At 36.8% G+C, this 17,948-nt stretch overlaps 1 protein-coding gene across 3 annotated transcripts; it reads right to left on the bottom strand.

The window, feature by feature from the left end:
* Positions 1–203: 203 nt before the first annotated feature.
* Positions 204–17,910, bottom strand: LOC113476350 (RING finger protein 151-like). 3 transcript variants are annotated; one of them, XM_026841806.1, is made up of 8 exons: positions 17,087–17,910; positions 14,648–14,763; positions 13,488–13,713; positions 12,117–12,256; positions 10,169–10,331; positions 8,929–9,049; positions 7,744–7,986; positions 204–6,875 (listed from the first exon to the last, which is right to left on the bottom strand). In XM_026841806.1, the coding sequence occupies exons 3-7, from the start codon at positions 13,691–13,693 to the stop codon at positions 7,750–7,752; spliced, it is 867 nt and encodes a 288-aa protein (XP_026697607.1). In that variant the 5' UTR covers positions 13,694–13,713; positions 14,648–14,763; positions 17,087–17,910; the 3' UTR covers positions 204–6,875; positions 7,744–7,749. The 3 variants fall into 3 exon arrangements, with proteins under 3 accessions (XP_026697607.1, XP_026697608.1, XP_026697606.1); XM_026841807.1 differs by having other exon boundaries at positions 204–6,605; XM_026841805.1 differs by having other exon boundaries at positions 204–7,986; positions 17,087–17,909.
* Positions 17,911–17,948: the final 38 nt, after the last annotated feature.

Genomic DNA, 17,948 nt, shown 5'->3' with positions numbered 1-17,948 from the left:
TTTTTGTGGACTTCGGTAGACAATACTCAGTAAAGAACCTCTTTGAGTTAAGGCTTGAAGGACTTCTAAAATATTCATTGTGCCAAAAGAAAGGTACAGGTGTTTTGTGTGTGACTTATTATTGCAAGAAAATTAAATATATATGTATGTAAGGCAATTTTAGTTTTTTCTCTCAGGTTTAGAGCCATTAGCCCTTTTTTTTAAGTCTGAGTTATTAATGAATGAGGTCCATCTGACAGCAGTTGAAGTAGCAAGTAATAGAAGATTGAAATTAATTAATGTGTGAAAGAATACAAATGTAAATGTAATTTATGTAGGTTTTGTTGTACATCTTTGGTAGTTGATTAGACACTTAAATAAGATCCTACACCTGTTAAATTAGTCGGAAATCTGTCACTGACTTCAGGGAGAATAAAGTAACATTTTAGCGTTTGCTTTACAACTCCAGCTTGTGCATTAGGAGCACAAGAATTATTTCACTGGAAAACAGAGTATGCTTTGAAGTTGAAAGGCAAGATACCCGTACCCTTGGAGAGCCTGGAGTTAATTATTCGCCTGCCTCTCTGCTGGCTTACATAAGTTGAGGAGAAGGCATAGAGACAGATGTATAAACTAAACAGTCACATAGTCAAGCAGTAATGCTTATACCTTTCCTTTGAATAGATGGGTTAGATTTTTGTTTCTATACTTAGACTGAAAAAAGAAAAATTTTTTAGTAGTAGGAATTCATAAAGTGCCACCACTAGATTGAACTCTAAATTTATTTTCATATTAAATTCAGTGATTGAAGTAAGCTTTTTACATGTTTGCATTCCTTTGGGCTCCATGGGATTTCATAGAATTAGCTGATTCTAATAGCCTTTTATTGCATTTTTGGATGGGGTGAGGAGTGGAAGCTTTTTCTAAAGGCCATATACAATTTTTACAAATGAGCTCCACTGTCATGCTTAGCTGAGCTTGATTTTCACTTACGCTTTGGTCTCTTGACATTACAGAAGTGCTGTAAAGGGGTCTTTGCCTACTTAAATAAGGCCCAGTTGTAATGTTCTTGTTTTATGTAATCTTAACTTTGGACAGCTCGTCTGCTTAGACTCAAACACCCTAGTTTAAGTGCTTCTGAAGTATGATAATACTTCAAATTGAATTTTTTTTTTTTTTTTTTAGCTTTATACTGCATGGCTAAATTAAGTAGGTTTTCATCTGAACTGCAGAAGGCCCGTTATGTGTACTTTCTGTATGTGGAGACTCTGGGACAGCGTCCCACTGTTTGAGAGGTGTTTAGTTTGCACAAAGTCAATGGACATAACCTATGAAAGTGGTAAACCTCTATTAATTGACTGGGTGCAGTTAAAGGGAATAGTATCGCTTCACAAAGGTATGCATTTCAATGCTTTAAGCAAAGTGAACAAAGATTTGGATTGGAAGCCAAACAATTTTCTGAATGGTAAAATAACAGGAAGATGTAATTTTACTAATAATGCAATTGTAATGACTAAAATGGGTGGGGCTCTCACAGGCATTACAGGTACTAATGCTATTTTTTTAAGGAGCACTGCATAAATATTTTTTAAGCTGACTAGCTCCTTTAGACCATGTGTTTAAGGTTGTTTTATTTTTTTAGAAACTTTACTGTGTTGAAAACTAGCAGGGATATGAATAATTTGTGTTTTGTCAGGGAATCTGAAAAGTGTCAAGCATGGAATAAATATGTAAATAGTACTGGTTCTTGAAAGTTTAAAATACATGGCATGTCACACTAGTCATTTTCAAACTAGGAGGAAATAAAGGGTTGCTTAAACTGTTTGATGTATGGGAGCTCTGTAAATTGTTTAGAAGTACAGCCTATCATGTTTTGTTTGGTGTGTTTTTTTAAAATGAATTTAATTCTGTGACCCTTCAATGCAAAGTGGTTCTTTCCTTGGGTAAATTTAACTTGAAATAATGCTGTTTAAAACTTGGGAGTTATTTAGTTTGCTCTTTTAAACAGGATTCGTACCATGAGTAAATAACACCTTAAGCATTAAATTTTTCTTTTTATACTCTGCCCAAAAAGAAATTTTCAAGTTTTATTTCCTGACTGGAGCACCAGAACGCTGGACACAGCTAATGCCAATGTCAAAATACTGTTTAGTCAATCATATGCTTACCTGAGGAGCAAAATGCTCGGGAGGAGCAAGTAAGGCAAAACGAGTCCCTGGTGCACTACAGTTCTCCGTCCTGAAGTCCTGTGGCTGAGTAAACCAACCATGTGTGGGCAATGGCGTGTGGTAAAAAAGGAGACTGTCTTAACAGAGACTGTGCTTCTGGCTGAAATGTGCAAGAATTGCCTTGGTTCAGTGAATGTCCCAGTTAACGGACAGACAAATGCATGGTTTGTGACTGAGATGAGGGTGAGAAGTTGTGTGTGCTTTTTTTTTTTGTACTTTCAAAATTTAGCAGCTGTGTAGTCTGTATTATTCTGTACTGGCTGAATGCCAGATGCAGATGGACAGGTATGAGCAGATACACAGGTTATCTGCAAGCTGTTCCACTGCGCTCTGCAGTTGTGACGTTCAGGCTTTCAGCCTTTTTTCCCTGCTTAGTAACTCTTCCCGTCAGGTAAAAGAATATGCTCGAGCCAGTTGGTGCAAAGCAGTGCATGCAGCAAAATTGTGCTCTGGAGTGCCCCGTGGGCAGATCATTCATGTTTAAGCAAACGCATCTCTGATTGTAACTTCTGAACAACTCTCATTTTCCTGTTCTTACATGTTCATATCCCACATAGGCTCTTGGAGGGTCTGTGAAAAATCTGCACTAGGGATGAGAGCTCCTTAGGTGATTGACAATGAATTGATTTTTCCCTTTTGCCTGTTTACTTTCCTGCTGTCTTTGGAGGACTGGAGTGTCATACTTTTGTAGTTGCTAGCTCTCTGCCTCAAAACAGCTGCTCAAGCCATTCAAAGACCCCCATCTGTGAGGCAGGAAAAAAATCCCTGGGAAGGGATATTGCTTCACTGAACGCCTGCCTTGTTTTTTGCTATACCCTCCCTCTATTTGGCAAATACAGCCGTACCTACTCCAGTGCACTAACCCTATAGTGTAGTTTATTCATGGGTTCCTGAACTCTGCAGCCCACATACCTAAATTTTGCTATTTCATCTGACAAAGAGGGAACTCAAACTTCTGTAACAGAAAAAAGCGAAACAAACTGCATCAATTACAGTATAGACCCTTTATTAGTTCAACTTTTATACAAAGTGTACTTCAAAGTGATACAAATAGTGTTCCTGTTTTACAGACCAGAGATAAAGATCTGTTAAGCACTGTTTTATCCTTCTTGTGTATATAAAGGTAGAAAATGTAAATAGATTGGCAGTGAACCATAATGCTGGAAGACAGCTCAATGTTTATTTGTTAATAGAAAGTTGCATAGAATTGTAGGTCTTTATAAAGGCATCTATCTATGTGGTAAAATCTCCCTGACCTACCATACTTCATCTGACAAGCAGTACAGGAGAAAGGCAAGGCTAGTACTGCTCATTTTAAAGACTATCCAGCACTTCTAAGTAAAATGGCTGGAGAAAAGCACCATGCCAGAAACATCCAAGAGGACAGCACATGGAAAATTTCATTTGCAAGGCTACCCATTTCTAGAAATCTCTGTAACTCTTTGCCACCTGGGATCTGTTAACACTTTAAACTTCTTAAAAAGACTTAACATTTGAGATAAAAACATTCCTTGCCAGTCAAAATACTTCATTATATTAGGTATTTTGCTTGACCATGTAATTCCATTCCCTTCTGTGCTGACAAGAAACTTTGTTTATGTGTGCTACTAAATTAATTTATCTCATATGAGACTGTTAATCTAGTACTAGAATCATACTAACTAAAACCTGCCACATTAGTTAGCAAGTCCAGAAAAATTCTGTGCCACTCCTGCACCTGACTCAGATGCACGGTTGTCAGTTCAATGCCTTCTGAAACTCATCTAAAACTTCCCAAAGCTCTCCCCAAAATTACTGTTCCTGCTTTAAATAAAGTAATACTTGCAGCAATGGTCCATACTGGCCCAGCCCACCAACCATTTTTTGCTTTGGGAGGAGTGCAGGAGAAAAGGGAAGGTAGTTTTAATGCTGACTGAAACAGAGGAAACAATGTTTTGTCTTTGATTTGACCTCCCTCTCAAGTGGAAAACCAGTTTAAGGGAACTAGTTGCACATAACAGGCCACTAGTGGGTCCTCGGGATAAATATGTAGATGTTGATTTTTTTTCCAAGACAAATTTACCACTTGGCTTTAAAATATTAATTTCTTTAAATACATCCTTATTCTTTTTCACCCAATTTAACACATGATAAGGATTTGCTCAAGACCTTGTACTGCCTTGTAGTCTCACATACTTTACTTAACAGCTTGCTTTCTTGTGAGTTTTGTTTGTGAATCTCCCAGGTTTGGTACTACTACATTTCGTACCCACTTAACTGCAGATAATCTCCTTTTAATTCTAACGCTATGTTAATGGTAATGCCACAAGCTAGCAGTTTACAGTGGTTTAGTTAGCTGGTGGCACAGGCTGGGGCAAGCCGCATCGTTGCTCTCAGGCTGAAGGAAGAGAGTCGGACCACAATTACTCTTTCTCTCCACTCTCCTGGCTCCAGTCTTTGCTCTCCCTCTTCTAGCTGCAAAGTGCTATTAGAAGCATCGAAAAATACAACTGTTTACATGGCTACTGGTCCACTTGAGTAATAGTTCTGCTTGCTCTCAGCACGGTTCCACTTTGAGGAAATGGAACTGATTAAAGTGTGATTTAGTATGAGAATACTGATACCAGTAATTCAGTGCTGGAGCCCTCCTGTAATGCACTTTTAGCAGTGTCTCTCATATAATCCTAAAATATGACCATGACTAGCAGAGTAGCATTTCCAAGTGAATGTCTTCACTCACACCATCTACTAAGATATTTGGACCCTTAGTTTTTATAAAAAGTATTAACAACTATTTGAAAGAAAGAAAAAAATCTCTTGCTTCTGCCAGCTGCTATTAAGAGCTGTGTAATACATGAGACAGGAAAAGCTTAAAGTAGATAAAATATTAACATAATGGACTATTTAATTTCAGACTAGTTAATTATAGGACAGGTAAAATGATGACCATACTTCAGCATATGCCATCCTGTGAGTGGTTCATTAGCAGTGCAGAACAGTTATCAACATAAAGGAATGGGATTAAGTTTAAAGTTACTGGAGGGATCTGGTGCTTTTAGCTACTATGTGCTCATGTGAAGTATCTCTGCAAGTGCATTTTTGCTGCTGAAGGAAACCCAGGCTAACAGGCCATTCCAGCAGCAGCTGGGCCCAAAGTGTTGCTACATTTCAACACTGGAAGTTCAGACTCTCCAGAACTGGCAACTAGAAGCTACAAAGATTACACAACAGAAAATCCTTCCTTACCACCTAGGGTGCATTTCTCACGCAGTTTCATGTCTGTTACTTAGGGGACAGACAGCAGACCAAATGCTAAGTAAATATTAAATAAACCCTACTTCCTATACTAGAAGGAATTTAGTCATAAATAAGTGGGTGAAATTCCTAAAACAAACAAATGCAGAGACCCCATTATGGAAAAAGCACAGAGCTAATAACTTGCTTTTTTCCATGGTCAGAATAGAAAAGATTGGGTGATTATTACTGCCCTTGAACTTGGGAAAGATGATCCAGCTCATCTGAGTTCTGTAAGATTTTGAAGTAATTTTGTTCTTTCACATTAAGCAAAGTAGATAAGGTCACATCACAGAACCACACAGTTACAGTACACAGAAAAGCACGGACTGATTCTAATAGTATGAAATCTGGTGTTGCCAAGAAGCCTCAAAATTAGTGTGAATGCTGAAACAGTCTCACAGAAGACCAGACACTTAACAGCTTGCTTATTCAGAACACAAGATAACAAAAGCATTCTTACTTTCTACCTACAGCTTTAATATGCACTGTTGTATGTGAATTGACCACTGAATGTTTAGTGTGAATGAAGGTCTTCCCAAATTATAGCTACTGTTTTACTGTTTCAGATTGTTAACTATGGCAATTTAAGAGATGTGCTATGTCAGGAGTTGATGAGACAGCTATAGTGACCTAAATACTGGCAATGACTGTAATGTAATCTAGAATATAAGGACTGAAAACAACTAAACATTTGGACATAACTCTTGTTATGAATGTTTTCTTTCAGAAAAAAATAAACTTTTACAAAAGAGTTATTTCTGTCAGTTTTTACATGCACAAGGCCTGAACATGTGCACGTCTGCTTCAGTGGTACTAAAGAAACAGCATCTTAGAAGGATTTCCTTAATGCCTGAAATTAAGACAGCTCTGACTGCAAGTCCTCATAATGTAGTGTATGTGCTAACGAAGGTTTCTGCCTCTCTCTTTGGTTATACTGTTAGCCATAAAAGTGTTGCTCTGAGTGACAGCAAGGCATGCATGGTAATGTATTTGCTTTCTAAACTATTAAATTAGCTTATTCAGATTGTTGCACCTGCACACATTTTCCTGAAAGTTCAAAATTGATTTAGCACATTCAGCAAACAGGAGGCCATGTTCCTCCCTAGTTACTCCACTGAAGAGCTGCAACAGACAGAATATGGCTTAGTTATACCACTGAAAACAACAAGAACAGGCTGTGTGAGAAGTTTAGAGAAAAGTCTTTGAACTGTACAGATTTGTCATGCAGTCCTTACAAGTAAATGCCCTCTTGATTGAGTGTTTTTGGGTCTGTTAAAAAATCCTAGCTCTTACACAATCCCAAACTTGAGTACTAATGAACACATCTGAAGTCCAAAGTGACTGCGCAAATATTCATCTGTTGTGGATATTAATGTTCATGTAGCCTTAAACCTGCCAAAAGAAAATTAAGGATACTATAGGTATATGTATATATATATATGCTCTCAAGACACTGAGTATTGAAGGGACTGGTCTTAAGCTTAAAGAACCCTGTAGAAATAGTTGATACTTTCACATATTAAAGCTTCACATTTTTAAATAAACTGCAGATCCCTTCCCACAAACTCCAAATTACTCCCACATCTATTTAAAAGGTTTTACGTGACTATTACCTTGGACTTTGGTATTATTCTCTTCAGTGTGTTACCAACCTGGAACATTAGAGAAGCTCTAAGTGAAAGGTCAACCTCACCTGAAGCTGTTACATAGCAGTAGAAATACAATTTAAAGTGCTTTCTTTCCACCTTTGAAATAGACCTTCTACAGACTATAAACAAACAAAATATATTAATTACTGACTTTTCCCAAAATTAAGTACATCCTGAATGTCATTACTGATGATAACATTTTCTTTCTGTTTCAAGGAAAAGCATAAACTAGACTTAAACAGATTATAATAGACCAGGAAGGAAACAGCCATTAACTATCTCAGACTTTAAAAGGCTCCAGCTTTCAGGCTTGAAAGACTTCTGTAAATGATGCACTGAAGAGATAATAAATTAAGTCTCCTTCCCCCTTTTTATAAAAACATTAGCTAAAAATGTATTTGCCAATTACTGGGTTTAATGCCTAGTGTTCCCCAAGAGAAAATTCCCCCATTTGTTTTTATGTCTCAAGAGGAAATAAAGTAGTAAGCTAGATTTTAAGAGAAAACAAATAAATCAGAAATTATATAAAGTTTACCAGTCATTCACAGAAAGTAGAAAAGTTTGCCAGATGGTCACAGAAATCAGAAAAAAAAATGCTTTTTTGAGCTTACTTCTGTTTAGATAACTGTAACTTCCCTAGGTTTTCGTTTTACACTCTCTAGTCGAGTCAGAGGGCGGAAATTTGTTGACTTCCTGCTTCCTTCTGCAGTAGTTAATCGACAGTCCTTCTGCAGCCCTTTCAGCAGCTCCATTAATTCCCGTTTTTCTAGCTCTGCCTGCTCCAGCTCTTGACGGTGCTGTCTCTCTGCAGCCATCAGAGATCGTACATCCGACATCATTCGTGACATCTGACTCTGAAATGCAAATGCAAATTTACTGCAAGAATCAAACTGCTTTTTATGAAGTTGAACTGGCCATGTAGGGTGATGGTTTACAAAGAATAAATGACACTGAAATAATTTTTTTTGAAAGCAGAACAAATGTAAACAATTAGAGACACAATCCAGCATTCACCTCCTAAGGTGGTCTTGTTTCAAAGATTCCAATAGAGTTTTCCTAAAAATGCAAGTAGTTTCTTATAAAGTATAAGAAACAGTGGATTTACCCAGTTGATACTTACATTTTCTATTTCAAGACACCAACCAAAATAAGGTTTTGGTTATGGTCAGACACATTCTTCAAGGATTTAACATCAAATCCAAGAAAAATAGAAATGTAAACTACAAAGCACATCCATTACTTTGGACTTTAAAAATCATTATTCTGTGATATAATAAGAACTGGATGAATGAAAAGATAAGATGGCTTTGCTCGTTGCTTGATTAAGTCTACAGTGCAGGTTTCCAACCTTTTTACCACAGCTGAACCACAGTGTAAACAACCACTGTCTGCAGCAGGGCTCTGTATCAGCAGTGGATTAAGCCACTTTGGACAGCACAAAAAAAGGAGCTGGATATTTAATTAAATCTGATTTGTCATGTATACCCTATGTTTAGACACAGAAAATGAGTTTCAGACTGGTTTGCCAAAATGTTGTGTACCCACAGAACAATGCAGTCCTTGTACATGGGTACCCAGGCTAGCTCCAGATGAATCTGAAGTAGATAAACCACACGAATACAGCACTCGGCCTGCTTCTTAACAGAGATGATTAGCCTGGAAAAGCATTGTACTAACACCTGTTTTGCTTCCCATACTTAATGTAATTCTCATCTGTGTGAGCCTACATTTACAAAATACTGGGAAAACAAAAAGGTAAACTGTTAGGAGAAGAAAAAAAAAATTATCTTATTTACCTTTAGTTCTTCAATTTCATTTTGCAGGATACTCTCTTTTTGGACCATATGCCTTCTCTGTGAATCTAACCTTGACTCCATCTCATGTTTTGCCTCCTCCACTCTGCAGATCATTTCTGACCTAAAAAGTTTATTTCTCCTTGTTAAGTCTTATAAAAGTGGAAAAAATTATTTTAAAATTCCGGAAAGCCTTCTTGTAGCCTAACAGCCTGATGTGATTCCCATCATACTCTACGGGACACCCCTCTAGAGGCATAACAGTACTATTTATTAATTTAAATGAAATTAGCATGATAAAGTCCACTGCGCCCAGGGGGCACTAAAGTCACCATGCACAGCCTATACAGGGAAGAACTGTATCATATTCCTGAATGGAATATATATCCATATTCCTCAAGAACATGCATTTATGATTTTAAATTATTTACTGCCTTTTAACTATAGTATATGCTTGCTTAGTATTACTAAACACATGCAGTCAAGATTAAAAGTGTGAATACTATAGTACTGCTAAACATGTAATCTTGTCACTTTTATGGTGGACACTAAGTGATAGTATGCAATAAACTATTATAACCTAATTATTCACACAGCTTCACAGCCGAAAACTAGCTGTTGCTACATTAATCTTTTGAGTTCAGAAACCAAGTAGCAGAATCCCTTGTGTCTCAATGCATTTAAACGAGATTTGAGCCTGACTTCACAGCAATGTTCACAACAAGACTTAGTGAGTTGAAAGATGGAAATGGGGAGATAAAGAGCAACTGGAATACCTTGGAAAGGGAAAGCTACAGAAACATATACAAGAGGAAAAAGAGGATGTTAGTATGAAGAGTCATATTCACTAATGGTTATTAATCTGTCAGAATTTTAATAAAAATTGAAAATCAGATCCTCAGGGGTTTAATCTATCAGTCTGTACCTGCCAAAATAGAGATTTTTATCTTTTGGATCTGTAAAAATATAAACTAAATATAATTATTAAACAGTGTGACTTTGGGTCTATAACAGGCCAATAAAAAAATGAAATTGCCAGCTTCAGTCCAGTTTTCTTAGGCATAGAAGAAGAGTCAACACAGTAAGAATTTAAAGTCTATGCTGACACATAACAATACTCTGGCCAATTAGCATCCAGTATCAAGACTAAAACATATCAGAACCCAGCACTAGTATTTGAAGTGCTTTATGCAGTGATTTTAGGCCCAGACTAACACAAACATCAAAGAAACAAGATTTGTACCGAAGCAGTTCTAGCTCAGTTCTTAGCTCTGCTACACAATTATGCTGTGAGTCTTCTGCACTGAGAATGGTGTAACCACAACCATTGGGGCATTCACGGCTCCGATATTCACACACTGCCAGGTGACCATCTAAGTTACGTCGTTCAATCTGAACTGTACAGCCTGAACAGGGAACAAACAATAAGGTAAACCAGTCGTTTACAACGAACAAAAGCATTTTAATTAATTCCAAACAAAAACACTCAAGCAAGAAAGCTGCAATATCCTGAGTTAAGCAACTGTCAAGCTGTTAAAGCAATGAAAAAAGTGATTTCTTTAGAACATAAAATATGACAGTTACAAGACACATAATTAGTAATAAAACACTCTTTAAAAAAATTTTATTATTTATCCATTAACTGAAAATAATGAAAAACTGAAAGTAGGTATTTTCTGTAAAGTCTCCTACTACTGGTCTGGCATTAAAGCAACTTCTATAATGACAACATTGATGCCAAGCTAAGACTCTAGCAGTTTGCCTGTGCTTCCACCAAGATTGCAGTGACTGGAATTGAAGAAGAATGCACATATGTAAAAAAAAATTAGGTTATCAAATTTAAGAAAAAAGGTCCAAAGACATGTAGTAAGAGAGATGTGGGCAAGATAGAATGTCACCTTGTTCTCCTGACAAGTGGTCGGTCTTGTGTATAATATACTAGACTGCATAAATAAATGAGAACATTTATTTATGAACATTTAATAACTGATGTAAGACTAGAAACATTTCCACAGAAATTCTAGGATACAAACATTACAAATCTGGTGTGATTAAAAGTAAAATGTAGAGAACTAAAAATGATCACTATATAAATTATTGCTACATTTAACACTCTAAACTTGAAGTTTGTAGTCTTAATGTTTAATCTTTGAGGCGTCGTTTGCTGTAATACATACTTGCATTTAATTTTAAGACAAAATTGATGTAAGGAAAACTGGAACAATGGAGCAATGAAACTGGCCAACAAACCATACCAAAAAATTACAAGAGACAGCCCTCTAGAAGAGCTTTACTAATAAATATAAAGATTTGTAATTGAGGTACTCTAAATACACTCCAATGTATTCTTGAGAAAGAGTTCAAGAGATGTAAGAGCCCTCACACCCTGAACACCAGATGTAAGGTATGGTGACTCTATAAATGCTACTGTTTCTGTAGGAAGTAAAACAGGTTTATCTGAAGCATCTGCAGGAGTCATTTACCGCTGAGAAATTATAACTTCCAGTGGAGCAATTCCATCATCTTAATCTTCATATATTTAATTACAATGGCAGACTTAACTATGCCCTTAGCATCATTAATTAGAAATCAACTTTGTCTAGGAACATACAACATTTCAAATAAAACTGACTGAGAAATTTGAACAGTATGTTCCTTTTTAGCAGTATGTTTCTTTCTTGTAAGGTGTAGGATTGTTTTAAATAAAAACCTTAACATGAACACAATAATTCTAACCAGAATTTAACTTAAAAAAATTTCTTATTTCCAAGATACGTTTTTGTTAAAACTACAACATGCACCAGGCAACCAGCTGTTTTATAAATAAATTCCAACCCATAAGCATTCTGTAGGTGCTATTACATCGATTCAAACATCAAAACGAGCAGTCAAAATTGAAAGACAAACTCATAACTTGACACAAAGTAAAACAAATGCGCTACTATATTTTCATAAATTTGAAGTCCATCACATTCCTTCATTTTGGTCAGTTCTTGGAAAACAAATTGTTGCTAATGATTGCCATAATTGGTAATAGATTTTATTCAAAACCACTGCTGTAAAGAGGAGATCATGACAAAGCTTTGAAGTCCTGTTTGGAAATAATGGTCATTATAGCCATTCTGTTGACTGAAAGAAGACAAATATGTTTTCAGAATATAAGGGATTCGACTTCTTTGAATGTTACTCACCAGCATTGGAGCAAGGTATCTGACTGTATTCACACTCCCTTTCATGCCTGTCTATAGACTCCAGAGAACAAACCATTTCACAGCCATACTCTCTGTTTTTGCAATGTAGCTGAAGACGGTTTAAATCATTTTTCATATATCTATGTGAAAAAAAAAAATTCTTAAATCTGAGAACACTGTTGAAAAATTTGTATTTTCAACTTTTGGGAAAAGAAAGTAAGATTCTAATCTCCATTAGGAAAAATTGTGAATAATCAGTTTAATTTTTATTATCTTTTTAGAATTCAAGTGATCCTATCAGAAAAGAACAGGCTTAAAAGAAACAATGTTAACAGAAAATTCACTCTCTGGAATTAAATGGGCAAATAAAATCTTTATTTTTCAATAAATTTTTAACCATGACCTTTCACTAGCTCAGCAAATATTACCAATTACAAACACTAGGGCTAATCATTCATCATTTAAGTTTTGTGTTTCTAAACATGCCAAACCAAACTGACTACAGCAGGTACAGACAAAGCAATCTATAAATGAAACTCTAGGGTTCTGTCTGCGCTATACTGCAACTTTCCAGACAGGGAAATCTTACTAGTGACAAAAATAATAGGAGCACTAACAGAGTTAATTTAACATCTGTGGCTGAAGGTTTTCAACACAACTGTCAATCTGAGCAAGATTAGCCAATGCAAGGGTTAAACAGCAAGCACTGTCCACTCATGAAACTATGTGTGCTGGCAATAGCAGGAATGGAACAGAATAGAATGGAATAGTTCAGCTGGAAAGGACCTGTGTCAATCATCTAGTCCAGCTGCCTGACCAATTATGGAAGACACTTGTGAAAACAACCTGCTTTACGTGACAAGGTGGCTCAATACAAATATTCTTATGGCTACAGACCTTTTCAAAAAAGGATCTGAAGGAGACAAGTTTGGTTCACATCTACAGGAATTATTCATTACAAACTCCACTACAGTATCTAGGTAAGACTGAAAAGCAAAACAAAACATACACAGTGTTTAGTGACTGTTTTCAAAAGTTGCTTTGCCTGCTCTCTCTAAAAAAGTACGGGAAAGTTTTGGTGACTGTAGAAGATATTCAGAATAATATACAGACAGATATCTAGAATCAGCATTGAAGATATAAAAAGGTGGAGAACAAACTAAGTGTTCTTTCCATTTTGAAATCTTAATACTTTGGAAGTTATTAAATACAAAATGCTAATGCCTTCATGCAAGTGATCAGTTTCTGCTAGAGGCATATTAGATAAAGACAATTTGAGTGACAGTAAATGACAAGAGATAAAGCTGTGTAAGCGAAGTTGAGAAATCCTAAATTCACATAATTTCAACATTCAGCGAGATTATTGTATACCTGTAGAGAGGTCGTAGCAAAGATACGTCAATCATTTGTCTGTCTTCAGGGCAGTTACTGTGATGAACAAGCCATCCATGTATACAAGCAGTACAGAAAGCGTGTTCACAAGGAGCCTGTAATGGATCTTCTAACACATCACGGCAGATGGAGCATAACAGCCCTTCATTAACGTAGCCAACGAAACGCTCAATATCATAACCCATGCTCTCTGCACACTTCCAAGCTATTAAAACAACACAGAGAAATAAAGCAGTCTTCGTCCTGAATCTGTATGGCTAGATCCACAAAAAGGCCTGGAAGCAATTCTAGAAATATGGAGAACTTAACATGCATAAAGAACTTCACAGGCGAGAATGCAAACATGTACTTTGGAGAATTTAAGATTTAAGTAAGAGTTTGAGGACTGTACTACTGAATGTCAGAATCCAAATTTTACATCAAGATTCTCTGAATTGTGAAAGCAAAGACTTCAACAGAGCCGTGCTTGCTGTGAAGTCTGTTACTGAACACAGTTCTAGTAGTCACTGTAAAACATAGTTTCTGTTTACTTGAATTCTACCTAAAGCATAAACATCACAGCAGTTCAAATGCAAATGTTTTCCTTCAATTTTAATGCCTTTTATATAATGTCTAACAAACAAAACAGTGCCCTTACAGAAAATAACTTTGGCAGTTTCACCTAGCAGATTTTGTATTTATGAACTGCACATCACTTAATATGCTGCTTTCATAGTGAAAAAAAAGGGCTAAGATTCTCTACTCATTGCTGTTCCAGGGGGAACAGCATAAAATCTCCACATACCTTGAGAAATACAGAATATTTCGGAAGAAGCCAAAACTACAGCTTACCCTGAAATCATGAGGAGCTACTGTCTTCTCCTACATGCTCTATTTTATAAAACTCAGTAGCCTTTACGTGGATTTTAAAGCTTTGTGAAGAAGAACTAACAAACAACCTGTCTTCATCAAAATTCTATCGTGAAAAGCCTAGTAGAATTTGGTAAGACTCTGCAGAACTCACTTAAAAGAATGTGGTTTAGGTTTCTCATTCCTCCTTAGCATACAAAATTACTTTTGTAACCCCACTGAGACTTGTGACACAGGTTTTAATTAGTTATGAGGTTTTCTAAACAAAACAGAAAAGGAAGATATCCTACCTTTTCAGATTTTTCTACATATATATGTAGTTTGTCCAAATACTTCAGAAAGTTTCTTGATCAGTAATGCGGGTAACACTTCCTCCCTTCAGTTTCTCTTCACTGCTTTATTATGTCTATGAGAAAAGTCAGAAAGAAAAAGGCTCACTAGTGTTTCCTAAGTTACCAAATTCTATGTCTAACCAGCCAGCTTCTTGAATAGATGCTGTCCTAACAGCCCATTAAAACAAAGCTTTCCAAAGCAAGACACTGGACACTATAAGACCTACACCTAAAGAGACCTGACTAGATGGGGGTGGGGGGTGGGGAGCAGAATCATCTCAGTTATTACTGATGGAGATACTTATCAGATTTAATTTTGAAGCCTTACAGTTTTGTTTGTAAGATTGAAGACAACAACATTCAGTATTATTAAAAAGTAGCAACTGAAATCTGGTAAAGTTACATTCTTTAAAAAGATGAAAGTTTATCTATCCTGGTTTAATCCAGGCATGACATGCAGTTCATTTTAAAAACAAAACTATCACAGTCAAGTTCATCATATTGACAAATAACATTGCTCTGATGTGTAGCACAAGCAAGGTTTCTCATTTAAAACAAAAAATTAAAAAGGATATCATCACTTAAATCCCTTAGATTGATATCTAGCAATTGCAATATGACATTCAAAGAGAATCTCAATCTCCATTAGACCAGTGTAAGAACGGTAAGGATCTCCAAGGACTAATAGCAAATTTTGCTCTAAATGGAAAAAAGGTATTTGCAATTCCTTTTCATGAATACAATATAAATCTGGAATTTGGAAGATCTTATATATCTGAGTATCAAAGCATATCTTCACTGATTATGAACGGTGCTTGTGTCAAAAGGGTTTTTGCTAAGATTAAAGTTAACAGACCCTGTAATGAAAGCATACATAACTCCAGCAAGCATGCATACTACCCAAATACGAAACACATCTGCTATGCAGTTTCGATATTGTTTTGTTTCTACAGGCATGTTTACTGCACCGCCAACACCATGTTTTGCAGAGATGCTTGAGCTAGCTCCAGATCAGCTGGGACATCTACTAGCTGGGTGACCTGGTGACAGTGTTGCCACAGCAGCAGGGAGTGCAATCCACACAGACTCCTGACAAGCTCCCAAGCAGATTTCACAGACTGCATTTAGCTTTGTGCTTTTGTGGCTACACTGTCGTCAACAGCACAGGGAAACGAAACTTGCAGGTTTCTTCTGGGTTATGCTACTCCTTTGGCCACAGCATGGACATTCCATGTCTTAAAAGAGTCTGTTCAAGAAATACCGTATTATGACAATAAACAATTCTTTTTAGACTGTTGTTTCCTTGTATGTTTTTCCAGGTTTCCTGGAAAGGCAGGAAATTCAGGACTTTGCTAGTTCAGCATGAACAAAATGAGCATTATGTTTGCACACATCTGTGATTGTAAGGACAACAAGGACCACAGTGGTAAGTTTAAAATGTGACGAACAATGCTAATTATCAGTAGCAGAATGTGAAGTCAAGTACTAGTTCCCAAAACCGATGAAAGCATTGAAACATATATTATGTTTATGGTAGAGGATTGTTAAATAGCATATACACATTCTATAATTTGAATTGTGAGCCTAAAATTTTGATTTGGCTTGGTGGATCCCAGAGGAATCAGCTTTTAGAAAACTTTCATAGAGATACAAGATACATCAACAAAACTGAGTATTTTTGCTGTCCTAGGGTTTCTGCTCTATTGGAATTGTGGATGCTGTAAGTTACACTTTGCACACATATTGCTGATCCCCAGGTACTGAGTCTTCAAGACACTCCAGCATATTTTAACAGTTTGAAGTCTATCAGAATACAGGAAAGAGTATTTTTATCACGTGGGAAACAAAAACTTTATTTGTGCTTGACAGAAAAAAGATGCACAACAAATATATAAAGCTTCAACCAAAACCAGAGTTCAAATGGAGAGTGGACGGGAAGTTTGAGGTAAAAATACAATGAAGGGGGTTTCTGATGAAAACTTCAGCATGTTTTCAAGACTGATGTTGGAATCCTTGTGGCTTTGAGTCTGAGCCCTACAACAGCTGTCACTGAAGTCCCTGACTTCTTCCAGTAGTAACTTCCTGACCTGAAGAACCAGTGATGTTTTATCTTCTGCCAACTTCAAGAGATGCACTTTACTCAAGAGATAAGCAGAGGGAGAACATCAGATGAATGCCATGCACTGACGGATCACTTTACTCAGTCCTTCCATCACAAAAATATATAATTTTCAACTACTACCCTTCCCCAGAAATTTCTCTCTTCTCGACTTGGCCTCAAAACCACCTTCTTCTATTTCTATCCCAATTCACCAACTGTCATACTCCTTAGTTGTTTGCACCCAGAAACTACGTTATTTATCGCTGCCTTCCCACACTCCGCTAACATTTCCAAACCTTGCCTTGTCTTTGGTTTCTCTGGTCCACAATTTTGCCCATCACTGGGCCATTATCAGCAACACTGTCCACAAGGATATCTGGAATTTGTGGGTGCCAAATCTGGAAGGCAGAAAAAACACAGACTATTACATGCTACTTGCTTTCCATCATTTCACACATTTTTTTCCTCCCCATAGTTTTTGACAAGCAAAAAATCTCCTCCGGACTTCACAGATATTAAGTCATGTTTTAGTAGCTGTCATCCCATGTTGCTTGCCAGGCAGACACGCACCTAAAGCCAGCCCTGAGCTATGTACTGTACTGCCTTCAAACAGGGGGTTTGTGTGGATATAATAGCAGGGAAAATACAGATGGAATGTAGTTCCCAACAACATAATCACATAGCTTGCTAAATGTCTGGCACTAATCAGAGCTATTCCATTGTAAAAATCAGGACACTGGGATCAGATTAGTGACTTGCATTTTTTTGTCTACAGTAGTTTCTGATTTTTAAAAACTCTTTTGTTTCCAAGTGACAAAAGAAAGCATAACTGTCTGAAGGGCTGGAAGGAATCAGGACAGATCTACAGATGTGCATCACTAAAATGGCATTTTTGGAAGTACCATGCGGCTGGAAGAACAAACAATCTATGCATGGCCCCAGGATGAGGTGACATTAAAACACAATATTGTTTCAGCTTCTATTTTCACAAAGATACGCTGTGCTTTAAATCATGCTATACCGAAGTTATGTTTTAGGCTGTCATATGCCACTCTGTCACAGTCACTGTAAGCCACTTCAAGCCAGCATTAATGCCCAGAGGCAGACTCACTTCTTCAACTGTGACAGTACAAGCTGTTTCTACAGACACTTGACTTA

The sequence above is a fragment of the Athene cunicularia genome (genome assembly GCF_003259725.1).
Source record: "Athene cunicularia isolate RWA chromosome 2 unlocalized genomic scaffold, athCun1 chr2_part1, whole genome shotgun sequence".
Taxonomy (NCBI): Eukaryota; Metazoa; Chordata; class Aves; order Strigiformes; family Strigidae; genus Athene; species Athene cunicularia.
The sequence above is the reverse complement of the archived record's forward strand: the minus strand, read 5'-3'. Positions and strand labels throughout refer to the sequence as shown.